This window comes from Oncorhynchus mykiss, chromosome 4 (genome assembly GCF_057628025.1).
Source record: "Oncorhynchus mykiss isolate SJ-2025 chromosome 4, ASM5762802v1, whole genome shotgun sequence".
In the NCBI taxonomy this organism is placed as follows: domain Eukaryota; kingdom Metazoa; phylum Chordata; class Actinopteri; order Salmoniformes; family Salmonidae; genus Oncorhynchus; species Oncorhynchus mykiss.
The window spans coordinates 95,745,639-95,771,223 of NC_143025.1; the positions used below are offsets into that span (position 1 = coordinate 95,745,639).

General features: G+C 45.3%; 1 protein-coding gene across 14 annotated transcripts in view; it reads left to right on the forward strand.

The window, feature by feature from the left end:
- tmem214 (transmembrane protein 214) overlaps positions 1–25,585 on the forward strand; it is a 69,703-nt gene that overhangs the window by 11,207 nt on the left and 32,911 nt on the right. For all 14 annotated transcript variants that reach the window (XR_016495523.1, XR_016495522.1, XR_016495519.1 and 11 more), the window contains exons 2-6: positions 4,015–4,205; positions 8,687–8,837; positions 20,057–20,191; positions 22,403–22,485; positions 23,318–23,423. Coding sequence is in view for 1 of the 14 variants with exons in the window: in XM_090233361.1 (XP_090089487.1) it covers positions 4,015–4,205; positions 8,687–8,837; positions 20,057–20,191; positions 22,403–22,485; positions 23,318–23,423 (666 nt within the window). In the remaining 13 variants the exon portion in view is untranslated. The remainder of the gene's footprint in view (positions 1–4,014; positions 4,206–8,686; positions 8,838–20,056; positions 20,192–22,402; positions 22,486–23,317; positions 23,424–25,585) is intronic.

Here is a 25,585-nt window from a genome sequence, read left to right on the forward strand (position 1 = left end):
GACTCTAAAACATTGAAAATGTATTGATCTTGAACTCAAAAGACGCCCAACGATTGGACAGAGCAGTAGCTGAGTTTGTCTGGCTCAAGTGACAGCCAGACCTTTGCCATGTTATCGAGTGGCGTGATACTGAACCTGGTATCGAAGTCAACATTCTGTTTTTATTTTTTACATTTTTTATTTATTTACAAGGACTTTTAGTTGAGAAATGTAGGAGCACAGTCTTTGAAGAAGAGTACTTTTATGATAAGAAACGACAAAGTTTATTGTTTGTGTAAACATTTTGTGTTCCATGCTCAATCAATTACAATGTACCCTTAAATATGAGTAATTTAGGTGAGACAAATGTTCAGCTGCCCCTTTAAGAGGTGGGTTGTTAGCATTGTAACGGTGGGATTGGCATGTCTGTCTGTGAGGGATGAGATTCTCCGCGTCTCTTCACTAGCAGTTGAGCAAGTGTAAAACAACCTGGCGTGTGACGATAATGTAAATAGCCAAGGAACATAAGGACAGTCACACTTTTTAGTCGACTTTCTGTAAAATTAGACCAACTTCTATGCCTGTGCTTCTAAAAATGTATCTTTCAGCACGTCACTCAGAGCGCACAGCTCCTCAGACATGGTTGCTTTGAAGGGTGGGAGATGTGGGATTCCTTGTTTGTGATTAGGTCGCCGCACTGGAGACCTCTACCCTGTATCTTGACAACACTAATATATACATGGTCAAACTAAGCTTTACACTGACTGACTGGAGGGAGGCAGATCGAGGCAGCCTGAAGGAGTCTCTGCCTCATTTTGTAACATAACGCTGAAGGTCTGAGCTATAAACGTTCTCTCCATCTGTCTCTCTCTCTCCTCTCCATCTGTCTCTCTCTCTCCTCTCCATCTGTCTCTCTCTCTCCTCTCCATCTGTCTCTCTCTCTCCTCTCCATCTGTCTCTCTCTCTCCTCTCCATCTGTCTCTCTCTCTCCTCTCCATCTGTCTCTCTCTCTCCTCTCCATCTGTCTCTCTCTCTCCTCTCCATCTGTCTCTCTCTCTCCTCTCCATCTGTCTCTCTCTCTCCTCTCCATCTGTCTCTCTCTCTCTCCTCTCCATCTGTCTCTCTCTCTCTCCTCTCCATCTGTCTCTCTCTCTCTCCTCTCCATCTGTCTCTCTCTCTCTCCTCTCCATCTGTCTCTCTCTCTCTCCTCTCCATCTGTCTCTCTCTCTCTCCTCTCCATCTGTCTCTCTCTCTCCTCTCCATCTGTCTCTCTCTCTCCTCTCCATCTGTCTCTCTCTCTCCTCTCCATCTGTCTCTCTCTCTCTCCTCTCCATCTGTCTCTCTCTCTCTCCTCTCCATCTGTCTCTCTCTCTCTCCTCTCCATCTGTCTCTCTCTCTCTCCTCTCCATCTGTCTCTCTCTCTCTCCTCTCCATCTGTCTCTCTCTCCTCTCCATCTGTCTCTCTCTCTCTCCTCTCCATCTGTCTCTCTCTCCTCTCCATCTGTCTCTCTCTCTCCTCTCCATCTGTCTCTCTCTCTCTCCTCTCCATCTGTCTCTCTCTCTCCTCTCCATCTGTCTCTCTCTCTCCTCTCCATCTGTCTCTCTCTCTCCTCTCCATCTGTCTCTCTCTCTCCTCTCCATCTGTCTCTCTCTCTCCTCTCCATCTGTGTCTCTCTCTCTCCTCTCCATCTGTCTCTCTCTCTCTCCTCTCCATCTGTCTCTCTCTCTCTCCTCTCCATCTGTCTCTCTCTCTCTCCTCTCCATCTGTCTCTCTCTCTCTCCTCTCCATCTGTCTCTCTCTATCCTCTCCATCTGTCTCTCTCTCTCCTCTCCATCTGTCTCTCTCTCTCTCCTCTCCATCTGTCTCTCTCTCTCTCCTCTCCATCTGTCTCTCTCTCTCTCCTCTCCATCTGTCTCTCTCTCTCTCCTCTCCATCTGTCTCTCTCTCTCTCCTCTCCATCTGTGTCTCTCTCTCTCCTCTCCATCTGTGTCTCTCTCTCTCCTCTCCATCTGTCTCTCTCTCTCTCCTCTCCATCTGTCTCTCTCTCTCTCCTCTCCATCTGTCTCTCTCTCTCTCCTCTCCATCTGTGTCTCTCTCTCTCCTCTCCATCTGTCTCTCTCTCTCTCCTCTCCATCTCTCTCTCTCTCTCCATCTCTCTCTCTCTCTCCTCTCCATCTCTCTCTCCTCTCCATCTGTCTCTCTCCTCTCCATCTGTCTCTCTCTCTCCTCTCCATCTGTCTCTCTCTCTCCTCTCCATCTGTCTCTCTCTCTCCTCTCCATCTGTCTCTCTCCTCTCCATCTGTCTCTCTCCTCTCCATCTGTCTCTCTCCTCTCCATCTGTCTCTCTCCTCTCCATCTGTCTCTCTCCTCTCCATCTGTCTCTCTCCTCTCCATCTCTCTCTCTCCTCTCCATCTGTCTCTCTCTCTCTCCTCTCCATCTGTCTCTCTCTCTCTCCTCTCCATCTGTCTCTCTCCTCTCCATCTGTCTCTCTCCTCTCCATCTGTCTCTCTCCTCTCCATCTGTCTCTCTCCTCTCCATCTGTCTCTCTCCTCTCCATCTGTCTCTCTCCTCTCCATCTGTCTCTCTCCTCTCCATCTGTCTCTCTCCTCTCCATCTGTCTCTCTCTCTCTCCTCTCCATCTGTCTCTCTCTCTCTCCTCTCCATCTGTCTCTCTCTCTCTCCTCTCCATCTGTCTCTCTCTCTCTCCTCTCCATCTGTCTCTCTCTCCTCTCCAATTCAATTCAATTCAATTCAAGGGCTTTATTGGCATGGGAAACATGTGTTAACATTGCCAAAGCAAGTGAGGTAGACAACATACAAAGTGAATATATAAAGTGAAAAACAACAAAAATTAACAGTAGACATTACACATACAGAGGTTTCAAAACAGTAAAGACATTACAAATGTCATATTATATATATATATACAGTGTTTTAACAATGTACAAATGGTTAAAGGACACAAGATAAAATAAATACGCATAAATATGGGTTGTATTTACAATGGTGTGTGTTCTTCACTGGTTGCCCTTTTCTCGTGGCAACAGGTCACAAATCTTGCTGCTGTGATGGCACACTGTGGAATTTCACCCAGTAGATATGGGAGTTTTTCAAATTTGGATTTGTTTTCGAATTCTTTGTGGATCTGTGTAATCTGAGGGAAATATGTATCTCTAATATGGTCATACATTGGGCAGGAGGTTAGGAAGTGCAGCTCAGTTTCCACCTCATTTTGTGGGCAGTGAGCACATAGCCTGTCTTCTCTTGAGAGCCATGTCTGCCTACGGCGGCCTTTCTCAATAGCAAGGCTATGCTCACTGAGTCTGTACATAGTCAAAGCTTTCCTTAATTTTGGGTCAGTCACAGTGGTCAGGTATTCTGCCGCTGTGTACTCTCTGTTTAGGGCCAAATAGCATTCTAGTTTGCTCTGTTTTTTTGTTAATTCTTTCCAATGTGTCAAGTAATTATCTTTTTGTTTTCTCATGATTTGGTTGGGTCTAATTGTGCTGTTGTCCTGGGGCTCTGTAGGGTGTGTTTGTGTTTGTGAACAGAGCCCCAGGACCAGCTTGCTTAGGGGACTCTTCTCCAGGTTCATCTCTCTGTAGGTGATGGCTTTGTTATGGAAGGTTTGTGAATCACTTCCTTTTAGGTGGTTGTAGAATTTGACGGCTCTTTTCTGGATTTTGATAATTAGTGGGTATCGGCCTAATTCTGCTCTGCATGCATTATTTGGTGTTCTACGTTGTACACGGAGGATATTTTTGCAGAATTCTGCGTGCAGAGTCTCAATTTGGTGTTTGTCCCATTTTGTGAAGTCTTGGTTGGTGAGCGGACCCCAGACCTCACAACCATAAAGGGCAATGGGCTCTATGACTGATTCCATCTCCATCTGTCTCTCTCTCTCTCCTCTCCATCTGTCTGTCTCTCTCTCTCTCCTCTCCATCTGTCTCTCTCTCTCTCTCTCCTCTCCATCTGTCTCTCTCTCTCTCCTCTCCATCTGTCTCTCTCTCTCCTCTCTGACCTGTTGTTGCAGCTCCCCTGGTGACATCGGGGACATTGTTCGAGGCTTTTGAGAAGATGGGGAAGAAGCAAAACAAGGAGCAGGTTCCTCCAGCCGAGCCCAGCAACAAGAAGCCTTCAGCGGGCAAACAGAAGGCCAAGCTTCCCCCTGCCTCTACACAGACACACAACACACACAAGAACCTGGAGGATGCATTCAAAGCTGTGAGCCACACACACGTACACACCAGCAACTTACACACATGTCCACAACACACACACACACGTACACACCAGCAACTTACACACATGTCCACAACACAAGGTACACACACACACACACACGGAGGAGTGACTGTATTAGATTAATCTAGGGGCAAAAGTCGCATGAAATAATCTCACTGTTTTGCACAACATCATAAGCTTGTTTCCATACTGTTTTAGTGTCATAGTGCTCCAGTCCAGGACTCAGTCTCAGGTTTAGGGTTGCTACTGGTAATTTACCAAAGTTACTGGAATCTTCAGGATAATTAACAGAAGCGATATGGCAATCCTATCGTAACTTTGGTCATTTATACAAATGTATTGATATTAGAGGTCTTCATGGATCCACCTGTATCTGAGTCCTGGTGACCCGGGGGGGTCTGGATCCACCTGTATCCAGAATTCTAAATAATGTTCTGGGTTGGATCTGATATGATTTTCACGGGTCTTGGTTCTGTGTCATTTTAACTGACTTGTCTGAAGGGCCCGTAAAGATCCGAACCCGACTGACTGCTGCAGTAGACAGAGGGAGAGATTTGTATTTATGCTGCTGCTCTTGCTTTTCACCAGAGCGGAGCTTGTATCTTGTTGTTGGCCAGTCAGAAGTCAAGTGGCAATAGGCTACAGTCATGAAGCCTCCCTCCATGTGTGGCGAAAGTTAGGAGATATCTGATCAATGGAAGATGGAATTAAAAGGAGAAGGATAGGCCACAACGACCAAGAGCCAACAGGTCGGCTGCAACGTGATATTCTGAATGGAGTTGTTGGAATTGTTAAGTGTAGGATGAGAAAGCACATGCAGCCTCAATTAGCCTAGCTATCTAACGTTGGCTAGCTTAACTTGTTTCTCCCAGGTTAATGCATTCAACATAGGTACTACATAATCATATATGATAAGTAACCTATTAGTCTACTATAGCGCTAGAGAACTTGGTTGGTTGCGGTCTCTCGTGTCTCCCTCCTCACCGTGTCAGTATGGCCCCTCCCCCGCCTTCTAGAGCACCACCCCTCTCCCTCCTCACCGTGTCAGTATGGCCCCTCCCCCGCCTTCTAGAGCACCACCCCTCTCCCTCCTCACCGTGTCAGTATGGCCCCTCCCCCGCCTTCTAGAGCACCACCCCTCTCCCTCCTCACCGTGTCAGTATGGCCCCTCCCCCGCCTTCTAGAGCACCACCCCTCTCCCTCCTCACCGTGTCAGTATGGCCCCTCCCCCGCCTTCTAGTGCACCACCCCTCTCCCTCCTTACCGTGTCAGTATGGCCCCTCCCCCGCCTTCTAGAGCACCACCCCTCTCCCTCCTCATCGTGTCAGTATGGCCCCTCCCCCGCCTTCTAGAGCACCACCCCTCTCCCTCCTCATTGTGTCAGTATGGCCCCTCCCCCGCCTTCTAGTGCACCACCCCTCTCCCTCCTTACCGTGTCAGTATGGCCCCTCCCCCGCCTTCTAGAGCACCACCCCTCTCCCTCCTCACCGTGTCAGTATGGCCCCTCCCCCGCCTTCTAGAGCACCACCCCTCTCCCTCCTCATCGTGTCAGTATGGCCCCTCCCCCGCCTTCTAGAGCACCACCCCTCTCCCTCCTCACCGTGTCAGTATGGCCCCTCCCCCGCCTTCTAGAGCACCACCCCTCTCCCTCCTCACCGTGTCAGTATGGCCCCTCCCCCGCCTTCTAGAGCACCACCCCTCTCCCTCCTCACCGTGTCAGTATGGCCCCTCCCCCGCCTTCTAGAGCACCACCCCTCTCCCTCCTCACCGTGTCAGTATGGCCCCTCCCCCGCCTTCTAGAGCACCACCCCTCTCCCTCCTCACCGTGTCAGTATGGCCCCTCCCCTGCCTTCTAGAGCACCACCCCTCTCCCTCCTTACCGTGTCAGTATGGCCCCTCCCCTGCCTTCTAGAGCACCACCCCTCACCCTCCTCACCGTGTCAGTATGGCCCCTCCCCTGCCTTCTAGAGCACCACCCCTCTCCCTCCTTACCGTGTCAGTATGGCCCCTCCCCTGCCTTCTAGAGCACCACCCCTCACCCTCCTCACCGTGTCAGTATGGCCCCTCCCCCGCCTTCTAGAGCACCACCCCTCTCCCTCCTCACCGTGTCAGTATGGCCCCTCCCCCGCCTTCTAGAGCACCACCCCTCTCCCTCCTCACCGTGTCAGTATGGCCCCTCCCACGCCTTCTAGAGCACCACCCCTCTCCCTCATCACCGTGTCAGTATGGCCCCTCCCCCGCCTTCTAAAGCACCACCCCTCTCCCTCCTCACCGTGTCAGTATGGCCCCTCCCCTGCCTTCTAGAGCACCACCCCTCTCCCTCCTTACCGTGTCAGTATGGCCCCTCCCCTGCCTTCTAGAGCACCACCCCTCACCCTCCTCACCGTGTCAGTATGGCCCCTCCCCCGCCTTCTAGAGCACCACCCCTCACCCTCCTCACCGTGTCAGTATGGCCCCTCCCCCGCCTTCTAGAGCACCACCCCTCACCCTCCTCACCGTGTCAGTATGGCCCCTCCCCTGCCTTCTAGAGCACCACCCCTCTCCCTCCTCACCGTGTCAGTATGGCCCCTCCCCCGCCTTCTAGAGCACCACCCCTCACCCTCCTCACCGTGTCAGTATGGCCCCTCCCCTGCCTTCTAGAGCACCACCCCTCTCCCTCCTTACCGTGTCAGTATGGCCCCTCCCCTGCCTTCTAGAGCACCACCCCTCACCCTCCTCACCGTGTCAGTATGGCCCCTCCCCCGCCTTCTAGAGCACCACCCCTCTCCCTCCTCACCGTGTCAGTATGGCCCCTCCCCCGCCTTCTAGAGCACCACCCCTCTCCCTCCTCACCGTGTCAGTATGGCCCCTCCCACACTTCAGAAAGTGTCTCACTTGAATCCTTCAACATGCTAGATATAACAGCATATTTTACATGGTTATTGTGGTAGCTGCTAGCCTTACTATTTTGGTAGACTGTACATTACGAAATGTAGCTTCAGAGAACGTTAGACCTCATTCAATTGACTGCGTCTTTCTTAACTGTTCCAGATGGGCGTGGGTTAGGTTGTATTATCTATGGTACTTCCTGTTCTGTTCCAGATGGATGTGGGTTAGGTTGTATTATCTATGGTACTTCCTGTTCTGTTCCAGATGGATGTGGGTTAGGTTGTATTATCTATGGTACTTCCTGTTCTGTTCCAGATGGATGTGGGTTAGGTTGTATTATCTATGGTACTTCCTGTTCTGTTCCAGATGGATGTGGGTTAGGTTGTATTATCTATGGTACTTCCTGTTCTGTTCCAGATGGATGTGGGTTAGGTTGTATTATCTATGGTACTTCCTGTTCTGTTCCAGATGGGCGTGGGTTAGGTTGTATTATCTATGGTACTTCCTGTTCTGTTCCAGATGGATGTGGGTTAGGTTGTATTATCTATGGTACTTCCTGTTCCAGATGGATGTGGGTTAGGTTGTATTATCTATGGTACTTCCTGTTCTGTTCCAGATGGATGTGGGTTAGGTTGTATTATCTATGGTACTTCCTGTTCTGTTCCAGATGGATGTGGGTTAGGTTGTATTATCTATGGTACTTCCTGTTCTGTTCCAGATGGATGTGGGTTAGGTTGTATTATCTATGGTACTTCCTGTTCTGTTCCAGATGGGCGTGGGTTAGGTTGTATTATCTATGGTACTTCCTGTTCCAGATGGATGTGGGTTAGGTTGTATTATCTATGGTACTTCCTGTTCTGTTCCAGATGGGCGTGGGTTAGGTTGTATTATCTATGGTACTTCCTGTTCTGTTCCAGATGGATGTGGGTTAGGTAGTATTATCTATGGTACTTCCTGTTCTGTTCCAGATAAACGTGGGTTAGGTTGTATTATCTATGGTACTTCCTGTTCTGTTCCAGATGAACGTGGGTTAGGTTGTATTATCTATGGTACTTCCTGTTCTGTTCCAGATGGATGTGGGTTAGGTTGTATTATCTATGGTACTTCCTGTTCTGTTCCAGATGGATGTGGGTTAGGTAGTATTATCTATGGTACTTCCTGTTCTGTTCCAGATGGATGTGGGTTAGGTTGTATTATCTATGGTACTTCCTGTTCTGTTCCAGATGGATGTGGGTTAGGTTGTATTATCTATGGTACTTCCTGTTCTGTTCCAGATGGATGTGGGTTAGGTAGTATTATCTATGGTACTTCCTGTTCTGTTCCAGATGGGCGTGGGTTAGGTTGTATTATCTATGGTACTTCCTGTTCTGTTCCAGATGAACGTGGGTTAGGTTGTATTATGTATGGTACTTCCTGTTCTGTTCCAGATGGATGTGGGTTAGGTTGTATTATCTATGGTACTTCCTGTTCTGTTCCAGATGGACGTGGGTTGGGTTGTGGTTGTGTTATGTATGGTAATTCCTGTTCTGTTCCAGATGGACGTGGGTTGGGTTGTGGTTGTGTTATGTATGGTACTTCCTGGTCTGTTCCAGATGGACGTGGGGGAGCTGAAGCAGCAGTTGGACCGGAGCCAGACTCTGTTCCCTGACAACCCGTCAGTCTGGGTCAAAGACCTGGCAGGATACCTCAACCACGCCCTGGCTGCTCCAGAGACTGAACCCACCCTCAGCAGCTACACACACGGTCAGTAACATAACCACAACCAAAACCAGGGCTCTAAATTTGAAGAAATTAATTGGAACACTAGTGGTCTGTTAGGAGCACCACATGAAATCTAAGAGCACCAGAATATTTATTATTATTATTATTATTTTTTTAACCTTTTATTTAACTAGGCAAGTCAGTTAAATTCTTAAGGATAAATTCTTATTTACAATGATGGCCTAACCCGGACTACGCTGGGCCAATTGTGTGCCTCCCTATGGGACTCCCAATCACGGCCGGTTGTGATACCGCCTGGAATGGAACCAGGGTCTGTAGTGACGCCTCTAGGAATCAGTGTCTCAGACCACTGCGCCACTCCAGAGCTCTTGTGAAGCATATGTTGTGCCCTAGACACTAATATGTAACACAAATACATTTGTTTATTATAAAAAGCTAAAACGTTATGAATACCTCTCATTAAAATGTGTCATTTGTGGAATAGTCGGTTTCTACATTGTGTAAAAGCACTATTTTACTATTGAGATGCATTTCATAACCACTAAAATGTTTTTAGAGACTTATCTTGCATTTCATTGAAAATTGTACACTGTCATTCATTGATCTCCTGAAAAGTTATCCCTAATGGTTGGATATACTGGTGAAGTTACCATGTTGTTAGCTAGCTAGCCAAATAGGTAACATATAGGAACAAAGTGTAAACAAATTGTCGATGCATGAGTAGTTTAGACTGGCCCATGACATGGTTTCTGAATGTAAAATACGCTGCCGGTGATTCGCTGTAGGAAGATTAAAAATGCTGCTCTGGTAATCAAATCAAATCAAATTTTATTTGTCACATACACATGGTTAGCAGATGTTAATGCGAGTGTAGCGAAATGCTTTTGCTTCTAGTTCCGACAATGCAGTAATAACCAACGAGTAATCTAGCTAACAATTCCAAAACTACTACCTTATAGACACAAGTGTAAAGGGATAAAGAATATGTACATACAGATATATGAATGACTGATGGTACAGAGTGGCATAGGCAAGATACAGTAGATGGTATTGAGTGCAGTATATACATATGAGATGAGTATGTAAACAAAGTGGCATAGTTAAAGTGGCTAGTGATACATGTATTACATAAGAATACAGTCGATGATATAGAGTACAGTATATACGTATGCATATGAGATGAATAATGTAGGGTAAGTAACATTATATAAGGTAGCATTGTTTTAAAGTGGCTAGTGATATATTTACATCATTTCCCATCAATTCCCATTATTAAAGTGGCTGGAGTTGAGTCAGTGTGTAGGTAGCAGCCACTCAATGTTAGTGGTGGCTGTTTAACAGTCTGATGGCCTTGAGATAGAAGCTGTTTTTCAGTCTCTCGGTCCCAGCTTTGATGCACCTGTACTGACCTCGCCTTCTGGATGAAAGCGTGGTGAACAGGCAGTGGCTCGGGTGGTTGCTGTCCTTGATGATCTTTATGGCCTTCCTGTGACATCGGGTGGTGTAGGTGTCCTGGAGGGCACTGAGGTTGAAGAGGCGCTGCTGCGCCTTCTTCACGATGCTGTCTGTGGGTGGACCAATTCAGTTTGTCTGTGATGTGTACGCCGAGGAACTTAAAACTTACTACCCTCTCCACTACTGTCCCATCGATGTGGATCGGGGATCGTGTTCCCTCTGCTGTTTCTTGAAGTCCACAATCATCTCCTTAGTTTTGTTGACGTAGGCCGTCTCGTCGTTGTTGGCAATCAAGCCTACCACTGTTGTGTCGTCCGCAAACTTGATGATTGAGTTGGAGGCGTGGGTGAACGGGGAGTACAGGAGAGGGCTCAGAACGCACCCTTGTAGGGCCCCAGTGTTGAGGATCAGCGGAGTGGAGATGTTGTTACCTATCCTCACCACCTGGGGGCGGCCCGTCAGGAAGTCCAGTACCCAGTTGCACAGGGCGGGGTCGAGACCCAGGGTCTCGAGCTTGATGACGAGTTTGAAGGGTACTATGGTGTTAAATGCTGAGCTGTAGTCGATGAACAGCATTCTCACTTAGGTATTCCTCTTGTCCAGATGGGTTAGGGCAGTGTGGTTGAGATTGCATCGTCTGTGGACCTATTTGGGCGGTAAGCAAATTGGAGTGGGTCTAGCGTGTCAGGTAGGGTGGAGGTGATATGGTCCTTGACTAGTCTCTCAAAGCACTTCATGATGACGGAAATGACGGAAGAGTGCTACGGGGGCGGTAGTCGTTTAGCTCAGTTACCTTAGCTTTCTTGGGAACAGGAACAATGGTGGCCCTGTTGAAGCATGTGGGAACAGCAGACTGGGATAAGGATTGATTGAATATGTCTGTAAACACACCAGCCAGATGGTCTGCGCATGCTCTGAGGGCGTGGCTGGGGATGCCGTCTGGGCCTGCAGCCTTGCGAGGGTTAACACGTTTAAATGTTTTCCTCACCTCGGCTGCAGTGAAGGAGAGTCCGCATGTTTTGTTAGCGGGCCGTGTCAGTGGCACTGTATTGTCCTCAAAGCGGGCAAAAAAGTTATTTAGTCTGCCTGGGAGCAAGACATCTTGGTCCGTGACTGGGCTGGTTTTCTTTTTGTAATCCGTGATTGACTGTAGACCCTGCCACATACCTCTTGTGTCTGAGTCGTTGAATTGCGATTCTACTTTGTCTCTATACTGACGCTTAGCTTGTTTGATTGCCTTGCGGAGGGAATAGCTACACTGTTTGTAATCGGTCATGTTTCCGGTCACCTTGCCCTGATTAAAAGCAGTGGTTCGCGCTTTCAGTTTCACACGAATGCTGCCATCAATCCACGGTTTCTGGTTTGGCAATGTTTTAATCGTTGCTATGGGAACGACATATTCAAGGCACGTTCTAATGAACTCGCTCACCGAATCAGCGTATTCGTCAATGTTGTTGTTTGACGCAATACGAAACATATCCCAGTCCACGTGATGGAAGCAGTCTTGGAGCGTGGAATCAGATTGGTCGGACCAGCGTTGAACAGACCTGAGCGCGGGAGCTTCTTGTTTTAGCTTCTGTCTGTAGGCAGGGAGCAACAAAATGGAGTCGTGGTCATCTTTTCCGAAAGGAGGGCGTGGGAGGGCCTTAAATGCTTCGCGGAAGTTAGAATAGCAATGATCCAAGGTTTTACCAGCCCTGGTTGCAAAATCGATATGCTGATGCAATTTAGGGAGTCTTGTTTTCAGATTAACCTTGTTAAAATCCCCAGCTACAATGAATGCAGCCTCAGGATATGTGGATTCCAGTTTGCAAAGAGTCAAATAAAGTTCGTTCAGAGCCATCGATGTGTCTGCTTGGGGGGGAATATATACGGCTGTGATTATAATCGAAGAGAATTCCCTTGGTAGATAATGCGGTCGACATTGAATTGTGAGGAATTCTAAATCAGGTGAACAGAAGGACTTGAGTTCCTGTATGTTGTTGTGACCACACCACTTCTCGTTAACAATAAAGCATACGCCCCCGCCCCTCTTCTTTCTAGAAAGATGATTGTTTCTGTCGGCGCGATGCGTGGAGAAACCAGCTGGCTGCACCGACTCCGATAGCGTCTCTCGAGTGAGCCATGTTTCCATGAAGCAAAGAACGTTAGTCTCTGATGTCCCTCTGGAATGCTACCCTTGCTCGGATTTCATCAACCTTGTTGTCAAGAGACTGGACATTGGTGTGAAGTATGCTAGGGAGTGGTGCTCGATGTGCCCGTCTCCGGAGTCTGACCAGAAGACCGCTTCGTTTCCCTCTTTTACGAAGTCGTTGTTTTGGGTCGCCGGCTGGGATCCATTCCGTTGTCCTGGGTGAAAGAAAGAACACAGGATCCACTTCAGGAAAGTCATATTCTTGGTCGTATTGATGGTGAGTTGACGCTGCTCTTATATTCAGTAGTTCTTCCCGACTGTATGTAATGAAACCTAAGATTACCTGGGGTACCAATGTAAGAAATAACTGCATAGTTTCCTAGGAACGCGAAGCGAGGTGGCCATCTTTGTCGGCGCCGGAAGTACACTTGGGTCTTTAGACCCGATTTGGCTAGAAGCTGTGTTAATGGTCCAACCCATGATGCTAAAGAATCTGCACTGCCGTGTTTCTCTGAGACAACGGTACAGCGAAGTCTTATCATTACTACAATCTGGGAGATTGTTTTTCCTTGTCGCACAGTTCTCCCAAAATAAAATGTATGGTCGCACAGCAAAATATCTTGTGCATATGCGACCAAATTGGCTGGGCTGGGTTCCATCCCTGAAGGGGTCTCCCCCTTCCCGGGAGAACAAAGCTGATCTCGGCCTAACCAACCAGCCATGGATGTACGTCATTGGCCGTGGAAGTCGAAGAAGGTGTTCTCTGACAACGGGTGTCTCCATGGTGATGTTGAGCCCGGAACTGACACAGAACAGAAACAGCTTTGCCGCCCTGGATCCAGAGGTACCTGCGTCTTCGTCCTCGATTCTGTCTCCCTCTCTTGTGGCTTCTACCTCGGGTTCAGATCCTCAGAGCTCCCAGCCTCATCAGACCGTGAAGCTTCCTGAGAGACCAGCCCTTTCAACATCACCAGCTGTCATCATAGGCAGCTCTATGGTGAGAAAGATCTCGGTCCCCAAGGCAAAAACGCTGTGCTACACAGGAGCTCAAGTACAGGACATAACAAGGCTGCTTCCGACTGTTCTAACTAGAGGTTGACCGATTAATCGGAATGGCCGATTTAATTAGGGCCGATTTTCAAGTTTTCATAACAATCGGAAGTCGGTATTTTTGGACACCGATTTGGCCAATTTTTTTACACCTTTATTTAATCTTTATTTAATCTTTATTTAACTAGGCAAGTCAGTTAAGAACAGATTCTTATTTTCAATGACAGCCTAGGAACAGTGGGGTTAACTGCCTTGTTCAGGGGCAGAACGACAGATTTTCACATTGTCAGTTCGGGGAACCAATCTTGCAACCTTACAGGCTATAACCACCTGCCTCGTTGCACTCCACGAGGAGACTGCCTGTTACGCAAATGCAGTAAGAAGCCAAGGTAAGTTGCTAGCTTGCATTAAACTTCTTATAAAAAACAATCATAATCACTAGTTAACTACACATGGTTGATATTACTAGTTTATCTAGCGTGTCCTGCGTTGCATATAATCTGACTGAGCATACATGTATATGACTGAGCGGTGGTAGGCACCAGCAGGCTCGTAAGCATTCATTCAAACAGCACTTTAGTGCGTTTTGCCAGCAGCTCTTGGTTGTGCGTCAAGCATTGCGCTGTTTGACTTCAAGCCTATCAACTCCCGAGATGAGGCTGGTGTAACCGATGTCAAATGGCTAGCTAGTTAGCGGGGTGCGTGCTAATAGCGTTTCAAAAGTCACTCGCTCTGTGACGCTGCTCAATGGGTAACGCTGCTTCGAGGGTGGCTGTTGTCGTTGTGTTCCTGGTTCGAGCCCAGGTAGGAGCAAGGAGAGGTACGGAAGCTATACTGTTACTGACAATACTAAAGCGCCTATAAGAACATCCAAGGTCAAAGTCAAAGGTTAATGAAATACAAATGGTATAGAGGGAAATAGTCCTATAATTCCTATAATAACTACAACCTAAAACTTCTTACCTGGGAATATTGAAGACTCGTTAAAAGGAACCACCATTTGTTCTCATGTTCTGAGCAAGGAACTTAAACGTTAGCTTTCTTACATGGCACATATTGCACTTTTACTTTCTTCTCCAACACTTTGTTTTTGCATTATTTAAACCAAATTGAACATGTTTCATTATTGATTTTATTGATGTATTATATTCAGTTAAAATAAGTGCTCATTCAGTATTGTGGTAATTGTCATTATTACAAATAAATGTAAAAAATCGGGTGATTTATCCGTATAGGCTTTTTTGGTCCTCCAATAATCTGTATCAGCGTTGAAAAATCAGTCGGTCGACCTCTAGTTCTAACACAGATGCCAGGAGCTGACACTGTTGAAGTCCATGTGGGGTCAAACGACATAAGGAGGGCTAGCTCGGAACATCTGAAAATGGATTTCAAAGAACTGATTTTAGCATTAAAACTGCCAATAATTTCAGGTCCAGTACCATCGTTGGGCTGCGGGTGTGAAAGATTCAGGAGACTGCTGGAATTACACATCTGGCTAAAAGATTGTAGCTCTGCTGGAGTCAATTTTATTGATAACTTTGACACCTTCTGGTAACAGAAAATACTCTACAGGAATGACGGAGTCCATCCAAATCATCTTGGCTCCTGGACTCTGTCCACGCATTTCAAGGCTGCGTTGAGACAACTTATCAGACTAATCAATGACCCAATATTAATCTCTACCATTGTGACAATGAGTCGTCATAATGCTGCATCAAATGTACATGTTCTTAAGGGCATTGGCAAACGCAATGTAAGTCATTTATCCCTAATTGTACCGAATACATCTGTTTATCCTACAGCTACTGTAAGCAGTAATCATCAGCCTATGAACCAGAGTTACACTGTTAGCACTGAGGCGGTGTGCCTCTAAGCTTCCCAGTAAAGCATTAAAAACATTTGAGAAACCCAGAAAAGTACTAAAAATGTCCCATATTAACATGTAGCCTGAGAAACCAGGTCCATGAAGTCAATAACTTGCTTGAAACAGATGACATTCATATTCTATCTCTGAAACTCACTTAGATAATACGTTTGCTACAGTGGTAGCAAAACAAGGTTATAACATTTACAGAAATGCCAATGGTGGAGGTGTGGCTGTGTAATATATATATATATATTCAGAACCACATTCCTATAATGATTAGAGGGGATCTCATGTTAAAAACTGAAGTAATATGGCTACAGGTTCATCTGCCTCGCCTAAAGCCCATTCTGGTGGGAAGCTGCTATAGACCACCAAGTGGTAACAGTCACTATCTGGATAATATGTGTAGAATGCTTGATAATGTATGTGATATCAATAGAGGTCTATTTTCTGGGTGACTTAAAGATTGACTGGCTTTCATCAAGCTGCCCACTCAAGAGAAAGCTTCAAACTCTAACTAGTGCCTGCAACCTGGTTCAGGTTGTCAGTCAACCTACCAGGGTAGTTACAAACAGCACAGGAATGAAATCATCAACATATATTGGTCACATCTTTACTAATGCTGCAGAAATTTGTTTGAAAGCAGTATCCAAATCCATAGGATGTAGTGATCACAATATAATAGCCATATCTAGGGAAACCAAAGTTCCAAAGGCTGGGCCGAATGTAGTGTATAAGAGGTCATACAATAAGTTTTGTAGTGATTCATATGTTGATGATGTAAAGAATATCTGTTGGTCCGTGGTGAGTAATGAGGAGAAACCAGATGCTGTTGGTCCGTGGTGTGTAATGAGGAGCAACCAGATGCTGCTGGTATGTGGTGTGTAATGAGGAGCAACCAGATGCTGCTGGTCTGTGGTGTGTAATGAGGAGAAACCAGACGCTGTTAGTCCGTGGTGTGTAATGAGGAGAAACCAGACGCTGCACTAGACACATTAAGAAATTGACAAACTGTTAAAACTGTTAAATCCCTGTAGATTGATGAGGAATTGAAAAATAGTTGATAGATGAGGCAAAGGAGATGGCAAATAGGCCTGGCTGTACAACTGAGGAAAAAGTTATGGCAGCATAACTGATAGGCAAGCGTACTGCAAATTGAGAAATCATGTGACTAAACTAAATAAATTATTTAAAGAATGATCGTAAAAAGCTCAAATGACATTTTGGGGAGAAAATCAACTTGGCTCCATTCGTTGAATCAGATGGCTCATTCATCACAAAGACCTGAACTACTTGAATGATTTCTTTCTTTGGCATGATAAGCAAACGTAGGGATAACATGGATAACAGGGATAACAACAAACGCTGACACTACACATCCAAGTATATCGGACCAAATTATAAAAAGACAAAGATTTGTACTTTCGAATTCCGTAAAGTCAGTGTGGAAGAGGTGAAAAAAGTATTGTTGTTTATCAACAATGACAAGCCACCGGGGTCTGACAATCTGGATGAAAAATTACTGCGGATAAAAGCAGACGATTTTTGACCAGATACAATGCTATTTCACAGTAAACAAATTGACAACAGACTTTCAGCATGCTGATAGGGAAGGGCAATTCAACAGGCACAGCACTTACACAAATGACTGATGATTGGCTGAGAGGAATTGATGATGAAATGATTGTGGGGGCTGTCTTGTTAGACTTCAGTGTAGCTTTTGACATTATCGATCATAGTCTGCTGCTGGAATAACATGTGTTATGGCTTTACACCCCCTGGTATATTATGGATAAAGAGTTACCTGTCTAAAAGAACACAGAGGGTGTTCTTCAATGGAAGCATCTCAAATATAATCCAGGTAGAATCAGGAATTCCCCAGGGCAACTGTTTAGGCCCTTTTTTTCAATCTTTACTAACGACATGCCACTGGCTTTGAGTAAAGCCAGAGTGTCCATGTATGCTGATGACTCAACACTGTACACGTCAGCTACTACAGAGACTGAAATGACTGCAACACTCAACAAAGAGCTGCAGTTAGTTTCAGAGTGGGTGGCAAGGGAAAATTTGCACATGCTGTATGCTCATTTGCACAGGCTGTCTATAGATTTTTTTTTGTAACTCTGTGTCGCACTGCTTTGCTTTATCTTGGCCAGGTCGCAGTTGCAAATGAGAACTTGTTCTCAGCTAGCCTACCTGGTTAAATGAAGGTGTTCTCAACTAGCCTACCTGGTTAAATGAAGGTGAAATAAATAAAAAAAATAGGTTAGGCCTAAATATTTCTAAAAGTAAAAACATTGTATTTGGAACAAAACACTCACTAAACCCTCAACCTAAATCTTGTAATAAATGTGGAAATTGAGTGAGTTGAGATGACTAAACTGCTTGGAGTAACACTAGATTGTAAACTGTCATGGTCAAAAAGTATTAATGCAGTAGTAGCTAAGATGGGGAGAAGTCTGTCTGTCATTCTAATAAAGCACTAGTTTCTACCTTAACAACACTATCAACAAGGCAGGTCCTACAGGTCCTAGTTTCTACCTTCTTAACAACACTATCAACAAGGCAGATCCTACAGGCCCTAGTTTTGTCTCACCTGGACTACTGTTCAGTCGTGTGATCAGGTTCCACAAAAAGTTACAAATGGCTCAGAAAATTACAAATGGCTCAGAACAGGGCAGCACGGCTGGCCCTTGGATGTACACATATTAATAATATGCATATCAATCTCTCCTGGCTCAGTGGAGGAGAGAATGACTTCATCACTACTTCTATTTATGAGAAGTGTTGACATGTTGAATGCACCGAGCTGTCTGTCTAAACTACTGGCACACAGCTTGGACACCCATGCATACTCCACTAGACATGCCACCAGAGGTCTCTTCACAGTCCCCAAGTCCAGAACAGACTATGGGAGGCACAGTCCTACATGGAACTCTCTTCCACATCAAGTAACTGATGCAAGCAGTAAAATGAGATTTAAAAAAGCAGATCTGGAACAGCTGGGACTGTGAAGCAACACAAACTTTGGCACAGATGTGCGCGCGCACGATAACATACGCACATACACATGGATTTAGTACAGTAGAGGTGGAGTAGGGGCCTGAGGGCACACAATGTGTTGGGATATCTGTGAATGTATTGTAAAAATTGTATAAACTGACAATTTTGCTGGATCCCAGGAAGAGTATCCAAATAGATCAAATCAAATGTATTTGCCACATACACATGGTTAGCAGATGTTAATGCGAGTGTAGCGAAATGCTTGTGCTTCTAGTTCCGACAATGCAGTAATAACCAACGAGTAATTTAACTTAAAAATTCCCAAACTACTACCTTATACACACAAGTGTAAAGGGATAAAGAATATGTACATAAAGATATATGAATGAGTGATGGTACAGAGCGGCATAGGCAAGATACAGTAGATGGTATCGAGTACAGTATATACATATGAGATGGGTATGTAAACATTATATTAAGTGGCATAGTTTAAAGTGGCTAGTGATACATGTATTACATAAAGATGCACTAGATGATATAGAGTACAGTATATACAGTGGGGCAAGAAAGTATTTAGTCAGCCACCAATTGTGCAAGTTCTCCCACTTAAAAAGATGAGAGGACTGTAATTTTCATCATAGGTACACTTCAACTATGACAGACAAAATGAGAGAAAAAATCCAGAAAATCACATTTGTAGGATTTTTCATGAATTTATTTGCAAATTATGTTGGAAAATAAGTATTCGGGTCCGGATATTGTAGCCCAGGAGTGGGCTTCGGTGGTAGCGCAGGAGCCCTGGCCGGGCTAGCTTCAGGCTAATTGGTGCTTGCTCCGGGATGGAAACGCTAGCCAGGAGTGGTCACCCGGGATTGCGGTTAGCTAGTTGCGAAGATCCAGATGAGAATGTTCAGAGTTTGCGGTAGGAATCTGGGCATATGGAGAGAGATAGGTCCGTTATGCTCTGGTTTGAGTCACGTTGTTCGAACTGGTGAGCGCTTTCCGAGCTAAAGGTTAACTGATGACCGCTAGCAATGGTTTGCTAACTGATAGCTGGTAGGTAGTTAGCTGGCTAGCTTCAGTTGAGGGATTCCAGATCCGAAGTAAATATAAATACTTTAGAAAAGACAGATCCACACCACATTGGGTGAGGCGGGTTGCAGGAGAGGATTTAGAAGTTGAGGTTTAGGAAAATATTTTTAAAAGATGTGTGAAGAAAAATATGTAAAAATATACAAGGGACACGACAAAGACGTCTGACTGCTACGCCAACTTGGAAATGAGTACATTGACTCTGTACTGGTACCCCCTGTGTGTGTTATTACCCCGGTACCCCTTGTGTGTGTTACCCTGGTAACCCCTTGTGTGTGTTGTTACCCCGGTAACCCCTTGTGTGTGTTGTTTCCCCGGGTAACCCCCTGTGTGTGTGTGTTTCCCCGGGTAACCCCCTGTGTGTGTGTGTGTGTTGTTTCCCCGGGTAACCCCCTGTGTGTGTGTGTGTGTGTGTTGTTTCCCCGGGTAACCCCCTGTGTGTGTTTTTACAGGAGTGTAATTCTCTCTGGGCCGTAAGTAAGGGCCTGTAAGTAAGCATTTCACCTGTTGTTGACGAGGCATGTGACATACAATTTTCTTTTGATTTTACAACAACCACAACTCAACCTCTAAGTGGTCGACAGTCCCCTTCTAACCATTTAGTACCATTCTAACCCTTCTCACTCCTCTCTGTCTTAGATTACCCATACTGCCTTGCGGGGAAGGAGCTGAGGGGCGTGGTCAAAGCTTTAATTGGTCGCTGCAACGAGAGTCTACAGGACTTCTATGACCACTGTGTTTACACCATGCTGAGAGAACTGGACAAACAGACAGGTGAGAGAACTGGACAAACAGACAGGTGAGAGAACTGGACAAACAGACAGGTGAGAGAACTGGACAAACGGACAGGTGAGAGAACTGGACAAACGGACAGGTGAGAGAACTGGACAAACGGACAGGTGAGAGAACTGGACAAACGGACAGGTGAGAGAACTGGACAAACGGACAGGTGAGAGAACTGGACAAACGGACAGGTGAGAGAACTGGACAAACGGACAGGTGAGAGAACTGGACAAACGGACAGGTGAGAGAACTGGACAAATGGACAGGTGAGAGAACTGGACAAACGGACAGGTGAGAGAACTGGACAAACGGAAACGCAAAATGGGGATCCTGCATACTTGCTTTAAGTTTATTGCTAGACAATTTGTGCTACGTAACACCACAGGATCACCATTTTGTGTAGCTATATTTAGTTGTAGTGTTGCGTACTGGGTAGGGTTTAGAGGTCGACCGATTATGATTTTTCAACGCCGATACCGATTATTGGAGGACAAAAAAAGCCGATACCAATTAATCGGCCGATTTTATATTATTTTATATCTATCTTATCTATCTTATCTATCTTATCTATCTATCTTCCATAGATATGTGTTCATTGTTCATTCAGTATAGTTGCAATTGTCATTATTACAAAAATGTGTGTATTAAATTTTTGTAATAATGACAATTGCAACAATACTGAATGAACAATGAACACTATTTAATATAATACATAAATAAAATCAATTTAGTCTCAAATAACATGAATGATGAATGTATATGCAGGAAATCCTATTTTAATAATGGACATGGTAAGAATTGACGACCAAAGTGCGAGTCATAATTCCCATGACACCTTCTCGCAAAATCTGAAAAGCGCTTCCTTCATTCATTTATTCCATACGATATTTTTAGATTCACTTAAAATAAGGTCTGTGTTTCGTGTAGGCTTACACCACCTTGCCAATTTTATAACTGTGTAGATATCCATAGGACAAGGTAACTGATCAATATTGGCTAAATATTAAACACCCTAACCTGCACCCTAACCTGCACGAAACACAGACCTTATTGGAAGTAGATCAAGACATTCTCTATGGAAGACATGAACAGAGGTGGTTTAAGCCTGAACGAAACACAGACCTTATTTGAAGTAGATCAAGACATTATCTATGGAAGACATGAACAGAGGTGGTTTAAACCTGCACCCTAACCTGCACGAAACACAGACCTTATTGGAAGTAGATCAAGACATTCTCTATGGAAGACATGAACGGTAAAATAATGAAGGAACCCCTTTCAAGTTCAGCCGCAAGTTATTACAGGAATTATAATGCGTTGACTATTTCTCTCTAAACCATATACCTTTGACTATTACGAGCCTGCTGCTGCCTACCACCCCTAAGACTGCTCTATCAAATATCAAATCATAGACTTAACTATAAACACACAGAAATACGAGCCTTAGGTCAAATCCGGAAACTATCACCTCGAGAACAAAACGTTTATTCCGTTCTGTATTTTATCTAACAGAGGGCATCCATGAGTCTAAATATTCCTGTTACATTGCACAACCTTTAATGTTATCTCATAATTACGTAAAATTCTGGCAAATTAGTTGGCAACGAGCCAGGCGGCCCAAACTGCTGCATATACCCTGACTCTGCGTGCAATGAATGCAAGAGAAGTGACACAATTTCACCTGGTTAATATTACCTGCTAACCTGGATTTCTTTTAGCTAAATATGCAGGTTTAAAAATATATACTCCTGTGTATTGATTTTAAGAAAGGCATTGATGTTTATGGTTAAGTACACATTGGAGCAACGACAGTCGTTGATTGTTTTTTATAAGATAAGTTTAATGCTAGCTAGCAACTTACCTTTGCTTACTGCATTCGCGTAACAGGCAGTCTCCTCGTGGAGTGCAATGTAATCAGGTGGTTAGAGCGTTGGACTAGTTAACTGTAAGGTTGCAAGATTGGATCCCCCAAGCTGACAAGGATAAAAATCTGAGGCAGAACGTTCCTAGGCCGTCATTGAAAATAAGAATGTGTTCTTAACTGACTTGCCTAGTTAAATAAAGAAAGTGTAGAAAGAATGTAGAAAGAAAAAAATGTAGAAAGAAAAAAAATCTGTGCTAATTAATCTGCCATTCCGATTAATCGGTCGACCGCTAGTAGGGTATACAGTCAACTTAAAGCTGACTCTCCTGTCTCTGTAGGAGAGCCTCTCCATGGTTACCGGGTGTGTATCCAGGCCATCCTTCAAGACAAGCCCAGAATGGCTACACAGAACCTTCCTGACGTGAGTGTCCATCCATCCCAGTGCCCTGTGTGTGTGTGTCTGATATTAAGAAAATATTACATTTTGTGTGCTCTGATTGGTCTCATACTGACCAATCAAATGCCCCCCCCCCTCGCTCAAATACAGATTGCTTTATTGGCATGCACTACAATTAGTAGACAATTAGTAGATATTACCACAGAAATCCAGTTCATATCAGTGGTAGTAATATTAGTACACATAATCATGTATAGAGATACAACACTACTGCTGTTGTATTGGGGAACCATGGATACAGGTACAACAGTACTACTGCTGTTGTATTGGGGAACCATGGATACAGGTACAACACTACTGCAACCGTAGTAGTAGGTGTTGTACCTGTATCCATGGTTCCCCAATACAACATCAGTAGTGTTGTACCTGTATCCATGGTTCCCCAATACAACAGTAGTAGTAGTAGTAGGTGTTGTACCTGTATCCATGGTTCCCCAATACAACAGCAGTAGTACTGTTGTACCTGTATCCATGGTTCCCCAATACAACAGCAGTAGTGTTGTACCTGTATCCATGGTTCCCCTATACAACATAAGTAGTGTTGTACCTGTATCCATGGTTCCCCAATCTGTTGTATTGGGGAACCATGGATACAGGTACAACACTACTTATGTTGTATAGGGGAACCATGGATACAGGTACAACAGTACTACTGCTGCTGCTGTTTTGGAATCTTCAGTCAATGTTTAATTAAATACGATTTATTAAAAGAATGGCTAAACATACATGGATGATGGTTACACTAAGTTATATACAATGTCTATCCTCTATCCTCTCTCGCTCGCTCTTTTTCTAGTATCTGGAGTTGTTGCGGTCAGTTCAGAACCGTCCGGTCAAGTGTCTGACAATCATGTGGTCTCTGGGACAAGCTGGCTACTACGACCTCAGCCAGGGGCTACGAGGTGACACACACACTGCACATGTACACACCCAGGCCAGGATTCAATCTAAGGTGTCTCATATCAAATGTTATTTGTCTCATGCAGCGAATACAACAGGTGGAGGGAGACCTTACTTACAAGATGATAATAATGGTGCTGGAGGGGGATGGCTGCGGTTTTACCAACTGTGCCATTTTGCCTGTTTTTTTCCCACATTATTTTGAACTCATTATGTACATAATGTTGCTGCTACTGTCTCTTATGACCGAAAAGAGCTTCTGGATTACTCACGTCAAACTGGACTTTTCTTTAATGAGTCCGACGCGAAGGATATACTGCTTTGTCAAGAGAAGGCCCAAATCAGCGTTAAAGGGGGAGGAGGTCGCGGTGCCTTGTAAGAATTAGCCGACAAGTAGGTTAACCACCACTACCGTCTGTATTATTGGACAACATGCAATTGTTGGAAAATAAACCGGATGATCTATGATTTAAGACTTCCCTACCAACGGGACATTAAACTGTAATATATGTTTCACCGAGACGTGGCTGAACGACAACATGGATAACCTAGAGCTGGCTGGCTTCTCCGTGCATCGGCAGGACAGAGCAGCTCTGTCTGGTAAGAAGAGGTGCAGGTTGTATCTGTTTGTCAATAACTGCTGGTATGCGATGTCTAATATTAAAGAAGTCTCGAGGTATTGCTTGCCTGAAGTAGAGTACCTCATGATAAGCGGCAGACCACACAATCTACCAAGAGAGATCTCATCTATATTATTCATAGCCGTCTATTTGCAACCACAAACGGATGCTGGCAATCTCAGTCAAACTTAAATCCGTTTTACCTCATTTCTACCAACATGTCACGTGCAACCAGAGGAGACAAAAAACTCTAGACCACCTTTACTCCACACAGAGACACATATAAAGCTTGCCTTCCATTTGGCGAATCTGACGGTAATTCTATCCTCCTGATTACAAGCAAAAACTAAAGCAGGAAGTACCAGTGATGCGCTCAATACGGAAGTGGTCAGATGACGCAGATGCTACGCTACAGGACTGTTTTGCAGCACAGACTGGAATATGTTCTGGGATTCATCCAATGTTGTTGAGTATACCACTTCAGTCACCGGTTTCATCAGTAAGTGTATCGACAACATTGTACGTACGGTCACTGTGGGGACATTTCCCAACCAGAAGCCATGGATTACAGACATCTGCACCGAGCAAAAGGCTAGAGCAGCCGCTTTCACGGAGCGAGACACTAATCCGGACGTTTATAAGAAATCCCGCTATGTCCTCCGATGAACCATCAAACAGGCAAAGCGGCTCTGATGCTCGTCGGATGTGGCAAGGCTTGAAAAATATTAAGGACTACAAAGGGAAACCCAGCCGTGAGCTGCCCAGTGACGCGAGCCTACCAGATGAGCTCAATGTCTTCAGGGCAAGCAACACTAAAGCATGCATGAGAGCACCAGCTGTTCCGGACGACTGTGTGATCACGCTCTCCATAGCTGGTGTGAGCAAGACCTTTTTTAAACAGGTCAACATTCACAAAGCCGCAGGGCCCTACGGATTACCAGGACGTGCACTCAAAGCATGCGCGGACCAACTGGCAAGTGTCGTCACTGACATTTTCAACCTCTCCCTGACCGAGTCTGTAATGTCTACATGTTTCAAACAGACCACTATAGCCCCTGGGCCCAAGAAAGCGAAGTTAACCAGCCTAAATGATTACAGACCCGTAAGCACTCACGTCTATAGCCATGAAGTGCTTTGAAAGGCTGGTCATGGCTCACATCAACACTATGTCGGAAACCCAAGACCCATTCCAAATTCGCATTCCGCCCCAACCAATCCACAGATGACGCAATGTCAATCGCATTTCTCCCTGCTCTTTCCCACCTAGACAAAACTAACATCTATGTGAGAATGCTATTCATTGACTACAGCTCAGCATTCAACACCATAGTGCCCTCAAAGCTCATCACTAAGCTAAGGGCTCTGGGACTAAACACCTCCCTCCGCAACTGGATTCTAGACTTCCTGACGGGCCGCCCCCAGATGGTGAGGGTAGGAACAACACATCCCCCCCACAATTTTTGGAGCCTTCCTCTGAAACCGCCTTGTGTATATAGGTCCTGGATGTCAGGAAGTTTGGCCCCAGTGACGTACTGGGTTGTACG